This window comes from Blastocystis hominis, assembly GCF_000151665.1.
Source record: "Blastocystis hominis, Singapore isolate B (sub-type 7) whole genome shotgun sequence assembly, scaffold_2".
NCBI classification, from domain to species: Eukaryota; class Bigyra; order Opalinata; family Blastocystidae; genus Blastocystis; species Blastocystis hominis.
In genome coordinates this window covers 133,185-147,626 of record NW_013171827.1, presented here as the reverse complement: position 1 = coordinate 147,626, position 14,442 = coordinate 133,185, and the positions used below count along the sequence as shown (strand labels likewise).

Genomic DNA, 14,442 nt, shown 5'->3' with positions numbered 1-14,442 from the left:
ACAGTTCACAATCGAAATACGCTTATTTTAACAATCAGTGAACATACAAACACTAAAATAATTCAACAGCTAAGGAAACTAGTAAAATGAATAAAATGACCCTAAATGACTGCTCTCTCACCAGAAAACTCTAATTTGCTTCCACTTTTCCTCCCACATTTCTCTTCTTCTCCAAACTCTCCTCCTTCTTCCGACTCTCCAGCATCAGCACCTCCTTCTCCTTCTCCTCCTCCTCCTCCACTAAACCCCGCGGTTTGTGTTCCACTCCTTTCTCTCCCCAATTCCGCAACTCCACTCTTCTCCCCGCTTCACTCTTCGCTCTCCTCCTTTTCTCGACTCTCACGACCTCCAGCTGCGCCTCCTGGCCTCGCTTTCGGCTTTGAAAGCCTCGAAAAAGCAATCGGAGCAGTTCTTTCTGGCGATCGAGCTCGGTTTTGGCCTCCATCGTGAGTTCTACATTGTAAGCTTTCGCGTAAAGCGACTTTTGTAGCGTTCACATTCGCGCTTTTTGGCGTCTAGAACGGACACGGAGACTCTGCAGATGTGCAACATATTCTCGGAGAATTCGGACATGCGACGCAAAAACCAATCCTCCTCCCAATACTTGGTGAAAAGCCCGCGAGCGAAGTTGATGGCGTCCTTGACGTCCTTGAAATCGTCGTCGTGGAACTGGCAAACGCCCCAGTTCCAGTCGACGATCTCGGAAAGGTGGCAGAACTTGCTGAATCTCGTTCGCTCCTCCGCTACCTTCCTGGCTTCTCGCATGAGCAGGTCAATCTCGCAGGTTTGGATGTCATGACGCTGTTGGATGTAGATGTAACGCTTCACCCAAGAAGCAAAGAGGGACACTTCGGCTTCCAGCCGAATCAACTTCTTTAGAATCAAGAGTCGCGTATCCATGACATCGATATCACGAAGCCTGCTCAACGCTTTCATTTCACGCCAAGTTTCGATAAACTTTGTGTCCATCCGCTGAATTAAGCTTGTACTTGAGTTCTCATCATCACATGTGAGAAGATAGCTAAAAGAACCGATAAATTTGGCTAGTAATATAGACACCAACGAAGATCAAATACTAATCTTGATACATATGCTATAATGAATATCCATTCGGCGTCTATTCAGCTCTTCCACTGCGACGCCAATATTCGCAAAACGTTTCAATTGTTTTCTTTCGTTCTCAAACCCTTGAAGAAGATCTACATTCACAGCTACTGAACAGATTTACGAGTATGTAAAATGGGATCTTGACAAGACTTTTTGAATTGTTCAACTCTGCTGCTAATTTCTTTTTCCCACGTACTAACTTCATCTCTCAAGGGATTACTATCGTTTGTAATCTACAATCATCAGTTCGGGACAATTCGATACATCCTCATCTGGGTCAATGTTAAGATAACGAGACTATGCTAAAAGCAGATCTAAGACACTTACCCGATCGAAAGGGTCCATCTGTCAAAAAATGTTATCAAAAGCAGACTTCTTTTTCAATCTTCAAACAGGTCTTACGGATACTTCTACCCTATTACAATATACAACAAGCAAAGCCAGGTATCTTTTTTTTAAGGTTCTCATCTTACATTATATAACCGCGGAAGTTCCTTAACTAACGTTTTTTGTCTCATGTCAACCACAATTGATTGAGAGTTGACACATCGCTCATTTTATATACAATTTATAATGCAACCTGTATGATGACATTTTGAAAGGCGTTGCAGATCAATAATGAATATACTCGAAGAGTTCATATCAGATCGAATAACACACATATTAGAAGTTATACTATGACAAGAGTTTGACAGATCTGCATGGCTGTCATTTCTTTTAAAAGGTTATTCTGCTCTAAAAGAAATACACAATTGCGGGATCACTATTTACCATATCGGTGTTTCAATTTGAATTGTATTCTGACACATGTGTCGTTTTCTCAGCAGTTTTCATTATAGCAATGTATAATGAATACGCAGTAAAAGTTAGTAACACGAAATATTACAATGCAGAATACCTCCCAACGCGAAGAAAGTCGCAATTATCTCCATAATCATCCACTCATATGAGCCAATAAATGGGACAGGAAGCGAAGGGACGAATGACATCGTTCTCTCGATTGCCGAATTCGCCAAAGACAGTAGTTCATTTCAACCTCTACTTTTCAAAAAAATAATTCCTATCTACTCGTCATTTGCATTTTTTCTCTCGGTTTCACTCCCGTTGCAAGCTCTTTTTTCTTGTTACCCTGATTGCATTTTATTCTCGCAGTTTCTATTAATCTCGGGAGATCGGATTCACAAAGACTGTGTTCAAAAATCCAAAAATTCGGCCGATTTCTGGCAACAAACAATAGGAATCAGAAACGATAGGATTCGGGAACGCACATAGCCCAATTATGTCGGGTTCGTAACGTCTTTGCAAAAATCTTCTCAATCGGCACTTCGTTCTACCCATCACTTTTTCCTCCTTCCATTACTCGTTTGCACCACGCCACCGTGATTCTCGGATCCATATAATTAATCTTGCTGGTCCCCAGCGCCACCAGCTTATTTGACTCCTACACCTCACTCCATCATCAGACATCCACCATGTCGCGCAGCTTCAGCTCCCCATCCGCCAACCGCTTGGAGTACGCCTCCAGCCTCTTCTCTACCTGCGCCTCGGTGGGCTGTGACTTGAACAGATGCAGATACTGCGCGCGCTCGGCGACCCTTTCGTCGTGTTTCTCCTTGATTTGCTTCCGCTCCTCTTCGCTCGCGTCCTCCGGAACCTCCTCCTTCTTCACCGGGGCCCAGTACGCCTCGGGCAGCAGCTCCACCGGCTTCTGCGCGCGCACATCGCGCAGCATCTGCCGCAGCTCGTCGGTCTGCCGCTGGAGCAGCTCGATCTGCCCGCGCTTCTTGGCGTTGGTCTGGTCCCAATTCTTCGGCAGCGAGCGCTGATGGTTGCACAGAATCGCCACCTCGCGGTTTGCGTCGTTGTACTGCAGCACCATCTCCTCGACCGACGTCCCCGCGGGGTACGTGGAGTGCAGCTGCTCCTCGAGCGTCACCGACGCGTTGTAGGTTCGGAACACCTTCGCGGTGAGGCCGGGCATGAACTGGGTCAGCCGCGCGTTCAGCGACGACGTCGACAGCAGGTCGAACACGTCGTCCTTCGGGCTCTTCGCCTTGCAGAACGACTTTAAGTTCTTGAACACCAGCTTCCCGCCTTCGTATTGGTCGAGCTAGCCGTCAGAGAACCGCGGGAATCGGACCTGGATGGTCTGGTGGTAGGGCATCGAGTCCTTCGCGAGGAAATCCAGGGTGAGCGTGCAGTCGTCCGCGAAGGATAAGTGTTCCACGCGCAGAGAACAACATCCTACCGTGTCGGCTTCGTCCTAGAGATAACCGCGGGAGTGGAAACCGACCTCGGATTTCTCGTTTCCGACACGCAGCGCGAGTTTATCGATGATCCAAATCGCCGTGGCGAGTTGTCTGCGCTTCATGGAATTCCACAAATCGGGACTTTTCCTTCTTGTCGTCGCTTTTGAGGTCTCGCAGCACGGTGGAGCGGATCTTCCGGATGAACCGCTTGAGTCTGCGGGCGATTTCGTACTTCTCCATATCGTTCTGCCCCTTCAAATAGCAGGACGCGTTCACGCCGCAGTACTTGCCATGGCCGAGGTTGTCCTCCCATTTCGCCAGCCACAGCGTGTCCTTCTTGCACACGATCGACTCGTAGTTGTGTCCGGGCATCGGGCACGCGGGCACCGCCATGTTCAGGTCCACGTTCAGCAGTACCTGCTCGGGGATCACGCGCATTTTCACCGAGCCCATGCGCGGATGCATGCCGCGGCCGCGGAACAGCGAGGGCGGCTCGATGACGTAGTTCCCTACCTTCTGGCAGTTGCCGTCTACCAGCATGTACCCCATGCGCAGCTGCTGCTGCTGTTTCTCCTCCGCGGAGGTCTTGACGCGCTGCTTCCGCTGCGCCTCGAGGTGCGCGCGGATCGCGCTGAAGTCGCACTTGTCCATGGTCCGCACCGGGCTGTCCGCGCCCAGCGCCTCGCGGAAGAACGAGAAGAAGTTCGCGTTGAACACCGCGGCGGTCTTCGGGTCGCGCAGCTGGATCGCGTCGTCGCCCACCTGCGCGTAGAGCGTCGCGATCTCTTCCTGCTCGGGCGTCAGCGCCACGGGCTTCCCGTCGTAGTAGAGCGGCACGCCGTGCGGCGCGTAGAGCGGCTGGAAGACCATCCCGTTGTGCTGCAGCGTCGTCCAATAGGAATCCTCCTCCCCGCGGTGATGCTCCCACCACTTGTACGCCTATCCAGGAGCGCGAGCCTTCGTCGCTACCTGCACCGCGCGGTCCAGAAGCTCCACCGGTGAGAGCTCCTTCGACTTCCGCTGCTGTTTCGCGCGGTCCAGAAGGTGCTCCAGCTTCACCGCGATCGCGTCCGTCGAGTCACGTGACTTCGAGGCGCTCGGAGACGCGCGCTTCCGGGAACGGCGGGGAGCCGCGGAACTACGGGGAGAAAGGGGGAAAGGGGGAACTCGTCGGAGAGATCGGCGGAAGGCTCTGCTTTGCCCGGGGCTTGCGCGTCGAGGGCGTTTTGGTCGGGGTTTTGGTCGGGGTTTTGGTCGGGGTTTTGGTCGGGGTTTTGGCGGTGGGCTCGGCGGTGGGCTCGGCGGTGGGCTTGGCGGTGGCTTTGAATTTGGGTTTGGCGGCTACTTTAGAGGTTGCACTATTTGGGGCTTTGGTGGAGGTAGGCTTGGATGGCGATCTCGATCGAGGAGTCGATTTTTCCTGCTTCTTCGGCCGTGCTTTTGATTTCGAAGAGGTAGCAGATGATTTCCGGGCAGTTCTCTTTCGCTTCGGTGGCTCACCATCTTCACTACGTCTCAACCCCATTTTTTGCAACGACTTGTAACTATCCGTACCACTATCATCGCCATCATCCACGATATAGTCCATCATTGAATCATCACTTGACACTTCCTCACGGGACGCACTTTTCTTCTTAGACGCTCTCTTGGAAGTTGGAGTTTGGGGCTTTCTAGCATAATTACTCCCAAGGGAACCGTACTTGACAATTGGAGCGTCATCGTCCGAATCATATAGCTAATCCATTATAACCATGTCCGAAGATACTTACATTATCAAGCACTGAGTCATCATCAATGTCCTCATCCACCTCATCCATGAAAACATCCGAATCACTGTCATTCAAAGTTCTATTCATGTCATCAACACGAAAACGCGTTACTGACTGATAGGCACGTTTTCTGAATCACTGTCGCTCATTTGTATTCAATCGTATTAATAATGTGAAGTAGCAATACTTGAATCCCAAAGGACTTCGTTTAAACCCAGTATGCAGGGTAAACAAGGGTTTTCTGAATTGTGGAATTGCACTTTTCGGCAAGACTAATTTTGGAAAATGGATTGGTGTTTTTGGAATTACGGTTTAATCCTATTGATTTTCCCATTCTATCTTGATAGAAGGTCATGGATGAAATTGTCGATATCGAAGCATTGGCTGTAGCTCGTTTAACCGTTCTTTGAGAGACTAGGATGAATTGGGGTATTCCAAAAAAGATTTGGAGACAAATTTGAAGTACTTCCGATCGTATACCGACGGAAAGAATGTTATGGACATGTACCACGATTTTTGAGTAATTGGTCACTTTTAGAGTCCAATTTCGAGAGTCACTTGGCCTACTAGGTGCCTTGGGAGATTCTCCGTTCACTGATCTGCTTTTCAACGCGTTTAGCACAGGAAATCGTAAAGTTATATCTTTTCGGGAGTATGCGATTGGACTGCACACCTTGACTCAAGGAACCGAAGATGAAAAGCTCGTATGTTGTTCGAGGAGCTTCCAGTGTAGAAATTTTCGTTTGATATGATCGATTCGGAGCGCAAGGGGGAGATCTCTCTGGATGATTTCCAGCTGATTCTGAACTCGACCCAGCGTGTTGTAAACTCCGTGGACAAGTTTTCCGCCCCTCTCTGTAATTCACTTCTAGCCTGGCTCACAACGGTACTCGAAACATAGGAATCCAGCCCGAAGCGGTCAAAGTACTTCTCTCCCTGTTGTTGTGAATGCCCTATAGAAACTCTTCGAGCAAATGGATGTCGACAAAGATAATAAAGTGACTTTCGAAGAGTTCAAGCGCTGCTTTAAGAACCTTGGTATTTTTTTCTCTCTCTCTCTTGTTTCTCTTATCCTCTAGGCCTCACGAATTGGATGAGTCACTTCAGCTCCGAAAAAGGCCTTCTTCAGGATCGCGATTTGGCCATGCAGCTCCCCTTCTACGTCCACCAGCAGCTTTCCGTGGGCGTTTCTTCGCTCGCTCTCTCGTAGACCAGCAAGAAAGTGGCTTCCGATCTTCTCAATTCGCTCGCCAGCATGCTGGAGCACGTGAACCGCGTGTGTGACCGCGGGAATGGCGTGGAAAACGACGAGGACATGCGTCAAGTGCAGGAGCTGCTGGGAGAGAGCATCAGTCGGCAGTACCAGCTGCTCCTGCACCTCAACAGCTTCCAGAACACGGTAGATTCCCGCGGTGTCTGCGACCTAGGTGGACAAGGTGGTGGTGGGTTCGACGCAGGAGTCGGTGCCGCAATCCCTGCGCAACCTGAGTGCCGATGGAGCGCCCGAGTCAGCGCGGAGAATATCGATCTCGCAGCAGCAACTGCCGGGTCCCGCGGGTTCTGCCGGTCCTATGGGTTCTGCCGGGCCTGCCGGGCCTGCTGGGCAGTCCAGGGAGTCGCAGACGGACCACCTGCTGGAGCAACAAGTGGATAAGCTGCTGCCGCCGAGCACAGTGGAAGTGGTGCAGGACCTGAAGCGGACGCGGCCGTTCGAGGCGATTTCGGACTCGGAGGACTCGGAGGAGGAGAAGCCGTGGGAAGTGGACATGCTGCAAGTAGGGGAAGAAGGGCGTGCGGTGAAGCGTAGAACAAGCACCACATGGATAGCAAGGGGAAGGCGGTGCATCCGGTGCACGAAAGCTGGAACATGGTGGTGAACATCATGATCGGAATCCGCCTGGCGATCGGCCGCGTGATGGTCGAAGCCAACCGCGACCTCTGCCCTGCCGACTACACCATGAAGGAGAAGCTCACCATCGTGCTGCCCCACACCTCTGCGGGCAAATCTCCCGCGGATGACGTGCGGTTTGTGGACTACGCGCCCATGGTGTTCCGGAAACTCCGCGAATTGTGGGGCGTTTCGGCGGATGAGTACATGTCGTCGATCGGTCCGCAGCAGATTCTGCGTAGCGATGAGGGGCCGACGTGAGGGGTAGGGAACATCATCATGGGAACCCTGTCGACCCTGACGGAACTGTATTCCGAGGGGAAGTCGGGCTCGTTTTTCTACTACTCGTTCGATGGGAAGTACATGGTGAAGACGATTTCCCACACCGAGCACCGCTTCTTCCGGCACATCCTCGAGAAATACTATTCCCACATGGTGCAGAACCGCGACACGATGCTCGTGCGATTCCTGGGCGCGCACAAAATCCGCCAGGGCCGGCACAGCAAGGTGGGGAGCAAGAGCATTTACTTCGTGGTGATGGGGAACCTCTTCGACACGCCGCTGAAAATCCATCGCCGCTACGACCTCAAGGGCTCCTGGGTGGGCCGCTTGTTCGTTTTCGGGGGAGGCGTGACGCGTAGCACGAAGGACGCGGACCGCGGGGACACGGCGCGCGCGCTGAAGGATCTGGACATCGTGGACCTGAACGAGCACATCCGGCTGAACGAGAAGACCACGACGCAGTTCCAGAGCCAGCTGGCGAAGGACTCGCAGTTCCTGGCGGAGTGCGGCATCATCGACTACTCGCTGCTGCTGGGGATCCACAACGTGGAGGGACCGCTCCCGCCGCGCGCGAAGTCCGTGTATGGGCGGCACGTGCCGTTCTGGCAGCGCGATTGGGGCGGTCTGCTGAGCGAGGACGGGACGCAGGTGTACTACATGGGCGTGATCGATATCCTGATTCAGTGAGCGAGGAGGAGCGGTGTGAGGGGTAGTTTCAACGCGCGGAAGTTCGGCGAGCTCGCGATCAAGACGGTGTTTATGGACGGAAAGGGCGTCTCCGTGCAGAAGCCGCGTGGGGGGAGAGGAGGAGGACGTAAGGCTTAGAGAAGTACCAGAAACGGTTTATAGCGTTCATGAATCAGTTGTCGGATCCGAAGGTGAAGACGCTGATGCTGGGCAAGGGAATCCCGAAGAAGTACCTCAAGGAGAGAGAGCTGAGACGGCAGCAGGAGGAGCAGGAGGAGCAGGAGGAGCAGGCGTAGGAGATTTAAGGCAAGGGTCCTGTGTTTATGTGGGATGTTTGTTGAAAAGGGAACGATTCGTGTCCGCACCTGCTGAATAGGGAAAACGAAATAGAATGGTTCAACGAATTATTGACAGGAGAATCGAGTCAAGATGCAAGATTCAAAGCAAAAACAAAATCGGAGTATCAATCTGACGTAAGCCAACGATACGAATACACTCGATCCAAAAAACGAGAGAGAATACAAGAAAAAACGAAGCAGATATTCTTTTCGCTAAGAAGGCATGGACATTCGGGAGACTGTATCCTATGTAGAGATGAATTTAACAGGTAGATAGAAGAAACATCCGGTTAATTCGTCTCTCTCCGCTAAGCTCTAGAGAACGATGAATACGACGATTTCTCGGACGAATCCGACGTGTACAATTTGTTATTTTTTTACTCAAACAAAGTGACTCCGACTCGTTGAATCCTTCCGTCTCTCTCTTCGTTTTCCTCTAACGCTCAGTCCGGAGATCGTTCCGAAGGCACCATCAAAGTGAACGTCGTCGGCAAATCCTTTCAAGAGCTGAGTGAGCTCCGCATCTGCCAGGAGCTTCGCGAGCACAAGTCGCTTCCCTCGGTCGCTTTACCTGCAGAAAGGCCGTGTGGGCGCTGAAGTTCAGTCCCGATGGCGAGTATCTCGCGTCTGCCGGCGCCGACGGCGTGATCTGCGTGTGGAAAGTCCGAACGGGGACGCTGGGGCGCGACTCGAGGAGCGACCTCATGCATGTGTTCGATGAAGCGCCTGTGCGGAAATACGCAGGACACACCGTTTCTTGCCTGGCAGCGATTTGTTTTCTAGTCGCACATCGTGGATTTGGCGTGGTCGAAAAGCGGGTTTCTTCTCTCCGCGTCGCTGGACTGCACGGTTCGCTTGTGGCACATCCACGATCCCTCCTGCCTCTGCGAGTTCCGGCACAAGCACGCCTCCTTCTCCTCTCTCTCACGCGCAGAGACATGGTCACCTCCGTGGACTTCTTTCCCGAGGAAGAGAGCTATTTCCTCTCCGGATCCATGGACAGGAAGCTCCGCATCTGGTCCATTCCGCAGGGATGCGTCCTCAAGTGGGTCCAGGCACCCGCGGTTATCTCCACTGTGACGTTCTGCCCGGGCGGACGGCTCTGCGCCGCGGGACTGCTCGATGGGCAGGTGATCTTCTACTACTCGGACGGACTGCGGTACTTCACGCAGACCGAGTGCAGGAATCACCGCGGGAAAGATAAGAGGGGGAGGAAAGTCACGGGGATCGCGTTTGTGGAGCGCAATGAAGGGCAGTGTATGGTGGTGACCACGAACGATAGTCGGATTCGATTGATTTCGATGGACACGTTCGGGCTCATTAGTAAATATAAGGGTCATGCCAACCGAAGTCGGCAATTCCGAGCATCGATTAGGTCGAGGTGTAGGGAAGGAGTTAGAAATAGTAGCAATGAGAAGTACATCGTGTGCGGATCGGATGACGACAGAATGTAGGAAGTAGAGCGTGCTTCGGAGTAGATTTATGTGGAGGACGGCTTGCGACTTGGGGGTGAAGCCTACGGTAGTTAGAGACGGAATTATGCATTACGAGGCGTTTGAAAGCTTTCATTGCTGCTTGGAACACGAACGATTATCGTGTGTGACGATCGTTCCGGATAATGCGATTCAGAACTGCAAACCGGGCCAGATCGAAGACGTGAACGAGGTGGTTCAGGCATATAAAAAGAAAAACAATGTAACGGAGGATGTCAATTCGTGTTTTGTGTTTTTGGCGGGAACGATGGAAGGCAACATTCACGTGTTTTCAAGCTTCGCTGTGCCTAAGAAAGTGTAGGACCAGTGAAGAATGAGAAAAGAGAGAGAAGGGAAATAGTGATCTTTTGTTTTGTGTTTCGCTCCTTTGATAAAAGCCAATAAAGCCAACAAACAGCATGGAAATAATAACAACAATACTATTATTATTATTATTATTATTATTAATAATAAAAATTATAATACGCATATTCATATAAAAATAAGTAGTACTATTATAAACGAATAGGACTCATACTTCAATCTGGAAAGCTGCCCTTTTTCTATGAAACAAGTTCATTCACCAATTGTTTGTTCTTCAACACGTTGATCTCCTCATCCGAGAGGATCTTCGCTACCTTGCGGTATTCCACTTGCTTCGTCTCGGGACATTGCATCAATTCCCAACTTACAGGAATCATCGGACTTCCTGTAGCGCTGGTGGCCAGAATGACTCCCAAATCATTCTGATCGGTCGACAGAAAGTAGGAACGCCGATCTCCTCGCGATAGTACGCGCGCTCGAACAATGTCGCCAATGCGGAAGGAGTTGTACATTACAACTTTGTCAATTTCAAAGGCCCGAACATGGTTTTTACGGATTGTGCCTCGGAAGTAGGAGGTAACAGCAACTCCGTTGACACACAATATATGGAGGCTTGCCATTCTATATCACACGCATAATCGAAACCTCTACACAGCCGTCACATAAGTGACGCGGGCGAGCACAATATCGCCAACATTCGGAATAATAACTTGTTTGGCAGGCTCAACGTAGATGATAGGAAGCTTTGCTACACATTTTACTAACCAAAGAGGCACATACTTCCTGGTTTTTGTTTTCGCGTACCAACGATGGATGAATAAATAATACCATTGTTTGCAAAAACTCCGTCGCCGCACTCAAATTCTTCACACGAGCCAATACGATCTATAGCTCAGAGTCCCTAAAGAAGCCAAACCTCCCGGTACAACACGGAATTCGTGATTTTCACTCATTTGATTTTCCTCTTCCACAAAAAACTTGAGAATGAATAGGAATAAGTGAAAAAGAAGAGTTGGTTTGAAACGCCTACAGAAAAAAATAAAGCTTTATAGCACCTTGACTGGATAAAGTGATTCCGAATGTCGAATAATCAAAATCGATTTTGGGCAGGATACGATTCGGAAGACGATTACAGCGATTATTCGTCTTACTCCGATTCTTCCGAGGAAGTGGTTCAACGCAAGCCTATGGAGAAGTCCAAGTATGTCATCGAATCCGATAGCGATAGCGAAGAAGAGAAGCGTATCGTCAAGACTCCTAAGTGAGTTTGGCTTGGCGTGGTTTATTTGCAGGGAGAAATATATGGACGAGATGAAGGAAGTGACCAGAAATATAAAGAATCACTTTAGAATCAATGACTGGGTCCAGTTGGCAAATGGTGGGAATTGGGATGAAAACTGACATATAGACTATGACAAATTGAAGAGTCAGGTGGATGACCATGGTCGTGTTCTGAGTGAGACTGTTTGTGAGGGTTTTGGAGATGATGTGTAGGGCTATCCCGTGATGTACATCCGCGAGTTTGTGAAGCTGGACGACGCGATCAATAACACTTCGAAGGCGGATACAAAGAATTTTTCAAAGAATGTCGCCATGGCGTTCAACCGAATGAAGCAAACCATCAAGAAGGAGTTGAAGAACGCCGATTTCGCCCAGCTAGTTGCGGATTTCCGTGCCAACCCCATCGAAGAGAGCGAGTCGGAGCCGGAGCCGAGCGAATCGGAGTCTGGATCGGAGAGCGATTCGGGTTCTTCGTATGGAAGTGAATCGGAGTCCGGATCCGAGTTTGATTCTGAATCTGAATCTGAATCGGGTTCGGGTTCGGGTTCTGGATCTGAAGAGAGCGATAGTGAGAGCTCGGAGAGTGATGAATCGTACTATGATGAATCGTACTACGATTCGGAAGCCATGTCGTCCGATAGCGATTTCTCGAGCGACAGTGACAGCGATAGCGACAGCGACGAAGAGCCGAACCCCAAGCTGACGGGACGTGCGAAGTGGGTGCTGCAGCCGAAGGACATCGAGAAGCAGAAGAAGAAAGAGGAGGAGAAGAAGAAGAAAGAGGAGGAGAAGAAGCGCAAGGACGAGGAGCGAAAGAAGCTCGACAAGGAGAAAACCGAGCTCTCCGAGGCCGAAGCCGAGGCCGAAGTCGTGCGGAAGACCTACGAAACGCCCGAGAAACTGATGACGGCGGTGCGCTCGATCCTGGAAACGCGCGAGAAGCGAAGTTTCCTCTCCGTAGCTTGTCTCACGGCCTAGGCGCGTCGCTGGTGCTGCAGAACTTCAGCGAGCTGCTTCCGTTCGCCGCCGAGCTGGGCGTGAAATACCAGCTGCGCGTGCTCTCGCACTGCGTCGTCTCGCAGCTGCGCAGCGCGTCGCGAAGCGGCTCGCTCTCTCCGGAGGACTGGAGCCGCGTGTTCGAGCTGATCGAGTCGATGCTGTCGCTCGTGGAGTCGCATCCCTCGCTCTCCCTCGAGTTCTACAACGTCTACGAAGCCATCCGCGGCGCCAACACGCTGGAGGCCGACCTCCAAGACCTCGCCGCCAGCGACTCGCCCGCGCGCATCGAGGGCGATTTGGCGCAGTACGTCGCGCAGCTCGCCGCCGACTACGTGCGATCGCAGCAGCAGAGCGACGCGCACTCCACCGCCTACGTGGCGCGTCTGCGCGACGAGGTTCGCTTGGAGGGTCTGGCCGCGCGCGTGCAGCGCTACTACGCCGCGCAGCCGCGTCTCTGCGTGCAGATGGCCTTGCTCCGCGTCCGTCTTCTGTTTTTTTCTCTTTTATCCTGCCTCACCCCCAGCCATTATCTCCGCGAGCCCGTCTATCGCGCGCTCTACTCCACCTGCCGCCCCGCGCAGCCCCCCGCGGATCTGTTCGCCACGGTGCGCGCGGCGTGCGGGCTGGTGTACCGCGAGGGCATCGCGGCGCAGCGCCTGGAGGCGGCGCTCTACGAGATCATCCACCTCTCGGTGAACGGTCGGTTCGTGGCGGCGCGCGATCTGATGCTGATGGCGCACGTGCAGGAGCGGATCGTGCGCGCGGAGGACGAGCAGCGTCTGCTGTTCAACCGCGCGATGATGCATCTGGGCGTGGCGGCGTTCTGCCAGGGCAACATGGTCTACGCGCACAACTGCCTCGACGACCTCGTCAATCTCGGCACGCGCAGCAACCAGCTCCGCGCCCTCGTGGCGCAGGGCAGCGACGCGCAGGACGAGGAGACGCACGCGCTGCACGAGCGGTGGAGCGTGCCGATGCATCAAGTACGCCGCGGGAGAACGAGTGAACGGTAGTGGGTCAACCTGGAGCTGGTGGAGGTGTGCTATCTGCTCTCCTGCGTGTTCATGGACGTCGCCTCCATGGTGGCCGATGTGTGTTTTTGTGTTCCGACCCGCTCACCCGCAGCGAAGCAACATCTACAAGATCTCCGCCTTCTTCAAGCGCTACTACGATCGCTACCGCAGACACGTTTTCCTCCGCCCGGACACCGATTCGCTCCGCGTCCTCGCCGCCTACGAGGCCATTCTCGTGCTTTCCCCGCGGGACACTCACCTCTAGAAGGGCGACTGGCGCCAGGCCGTCGCGATTTCCCGCGGAATCGACGCGTGGCGGTTCCTCCCCGCGGAAATGCGCGAGAACGTGCTGGCGATGCTGGAAGGGAAGACGCAGACGCTGGCGCTGCAGGCGTTTTTGCTGGAGCGCGGCACGTGCTACCAATCGCTGAGTCTGGAGGGGCTCTGCGAAATGTTCAGTCTCCCCGCGGATCGTGTGCGAGCCGAGGTGAACCGGCTGCTGCTGCAGGGATTGGTGAGCGCGTTCTGGAATGAAGACGCGACGATGCTGCAGTTCGTGGAGACGCTGCCGAGCCGAGTGGAGATGCTGACATTGCAGATGGCGGAGAAGGTGAACGAGCTGGAAGACGCGAACAAGAGAATGCGGGAGGAGAAGCGAGAGGATGGGTACAAGGGAAGAAGACCGTTCAATATACTGAGTCAGCGAACGACCGGGGGCAGACAGCGGCAGACGGGAAGATAGAGCGTTTGGGTGCGATGGTGACGGGAGGAAAGACAAAAAAAGACAAAAGAAACAAGGATTCGTGTTGCTTTAAGCCGTTTTGGCTGGATTGGGGGAGTTGTTTGTTGAATCACGGGAATTCGCCTTTTTTCCGCCACGTTTCGGAACCGATCGGCTCCTTCAAATCTGGGATTTCTCATTATCTAGGACATATTGGATCATGTCTAAGTAGCTTTTGGCTTGAGTTTGGGATTATCATGTAGTCCATATAGTAATGTGGAGATTCGAGACGAATTGTTGTTTCTCAACGAA

General features: G+C 52.3%; 8 protein-coding genes; 5 read left to right on the top strand and 3 right to left on the bottom strand.

Annotated features, from left to right (window-relative positions):
- Positions 1 to 41: 41 nt before the first annotated feature.
- On the bottom strand, positions 42 to 789 carry GSBLH_T00002496001 (uncharacterized protein). XM_013040966.1 has 2 exons: positions 483 to 789; positions 42 to 453 (listed from the first exon to the last, which is right to left on the bottom strand). The coding sequence occupies exons 1-2, from the start codon at positions 550 to 552 to the stop codon at positions 131 to 133; spliced, it is 393 nt and encodes a 130-aa protein (XP_012896420.1). The 5' UTR covers positions 553 to 789; the 3' UTR covers positions 42 to 130.
- A 1,558-nt stretch (positions 790 to 2,347) lies between these two features.
- Positions 2,348 to 4,226, bottom strand: GSBLH_T00002495001 (uncharacterized protein; the record flags this gene model as incomplete). The annotated part of the gene is made up of 6 exons (XM_013040965.1): positions 2,348 to 2,437; positions 2,468 to 2,548; positions 2,579 to 3,217; positions 3,248 to 3,370; positions 3,401 to 3,467; positions 3,499 to 4,226. 6 exons carry the CDS (start codon positions 4,224 to 4,226, stop codon positions 2,348 to 2,350), a joined length of 1,728 nt encoding a protein of 575 aa, XP_012896419.1.
- Positions 4,227 to 5,621: 1,395 nt separating this feature from the next.
- Positions 5,622 to 6,613, top strand: GSBLH_T00006443001 (uncharacterized protein; the record flags this gene model as incomplete). Its single annotated transcript, XM_013040964.1, has 8 exons — positions 5,622 to 5,629; positions 5,664 to 5,829; positions 5,859 to 5,965; positions 5,998 to 6,049; positions 6,085 to 6,163; positions 6,205 to 6,305; positions 6,336 to 6,484; positions 6,553 to 6,613. The coding sequence occupies 8 exons, from the start codon at positions 5,622 to 5,624 to the stop codon at positions 6,611 to 6,613; spliced, it is 723 nt and encodes a 240-aa protein (XP_012896418.1).
- Positions 6,614 to 6,944: 331 nt separating this feature from the next.
- GSBLH_T00002494001 (uncharacterized protein) lies at positions 6,945 to 8,309 on the top strand (the record flags this gene model as incomplete). XM_013040963.1 has 4 exons in its annotated part: positions 6,945 to 7,251; positions 7,282 to 7,978; positions 8,009 to 8,088; positions 8,121 to 8,309. The coding sequence occupies 4 exons, from the start codon at positions 6,945 to 6,947 to the stop codon at positions 8,276 to 8,278; spliced, it is 1,242 nt and encodes a 413-aa protein (XP_012896417.1). The 3' UTR covers positions 8,279 to 8,309.
- A 224-nt stretch (positions 8,310 to 8,533) lies between these two features.
- GSBLH_T00002493001 (uncharacterized protein) lies at positions 8,534 to 9,774 on the top strand (the record flags this gene model as incomplete). XM_013040962.1 has 8 exons in its annotated part: positions 8,534 to 8,561; positions 8,594 to 8,609; positions 8,640 to 8,679; positions 8,712 to 8,736; positions 8,768 to 8,868; positions 8,898 to 9,072; positions 9,104 to 9,222; positions 9,255 to 9,774. The coding sequence occupies exons 1-8, from the start codon at positions 8,544 to 8,546 to the stop codon at positions 9,772 to 9,774; spliced, it is 1,014 nt and encodes a 337-aa protein (XP_012896416.1). The 5' UTR covers positions 8,534 to 8,543.
- A 440-nt stretch (positions 9,775 to 10,214) lies between these two features.
- On the bottom strand, positions 10,215 to 11,099 carry GSBLH_T00002492001 (uncharacterized protein). XM_013040961.1 has 4 exons: positions 11,033 to 11,099; positions 10,897 to 11,001; positions 10,768 to 10,864; positions 10,215 to 10,737 (listed from the first exon to the last, which is right to left on the bottom strand). The coding sequence occupies exons 1-4, from the start codon at positions 11,067 to 11,069 to the stop codon at positions 10,356 to 10,358; spliced, it is 621 nt and encodes a 206-aa protein (XP_012896415.1). The 5' UTR covers positions 11,070 to 11,099; the 3' UTR covers positions 10,215 to 10,355.
- A 96-nt stretch (positions 11,100 to 11,195) lies between these two features.
- On the top strand, positions 11,196 to 11,906 carry GSBLH_T00007074001 (uncharacterized protein; the record flags this gene model as incomplete). The annotated part of the gene is made up of 5 exons (XM_013040960.1): positions 11,196 to 11,377; positions 11,409 to 11,494; positions 11,525 to 11,580; positions 11,611 to 11,863; positions 11,890 to 11,906. 5 exons carry the CDS (start codon positions 11,196 to 11,198, stop codon positions 11,904 to 11,906), a joined length of 594 nt encoding a protein of 197 aa, XP_012896414.1.
- Positions 11,907 to 12,300: 394 nt separating this feature from the next.
- GSBLH_T00007073001 (uncharacterized protein) lies at positions 12,301 to 14,151 on the top strand (the record flags this gene model as incomplete). The annotated part of the gene is made up of 5 exons (XM_013040959.1): positions 12,301 to 12,343; positions 12,376 to 13,379; positions 13,410 to 13,487; positions 13,522 to 13,644; positions 13,675 to 14,151. The coding sequence occupies 5 exons, from the start codon at positions 12,301 to 12,303 to the stop codon at positions 14,149 to 14,151; spliced, it is 1,725 nt and encodes a 574-aa protein (XP_012896413.1).
- Between the last annotated feature and the right edge of the window lie 291 nt (positions 14,152 to 14,442).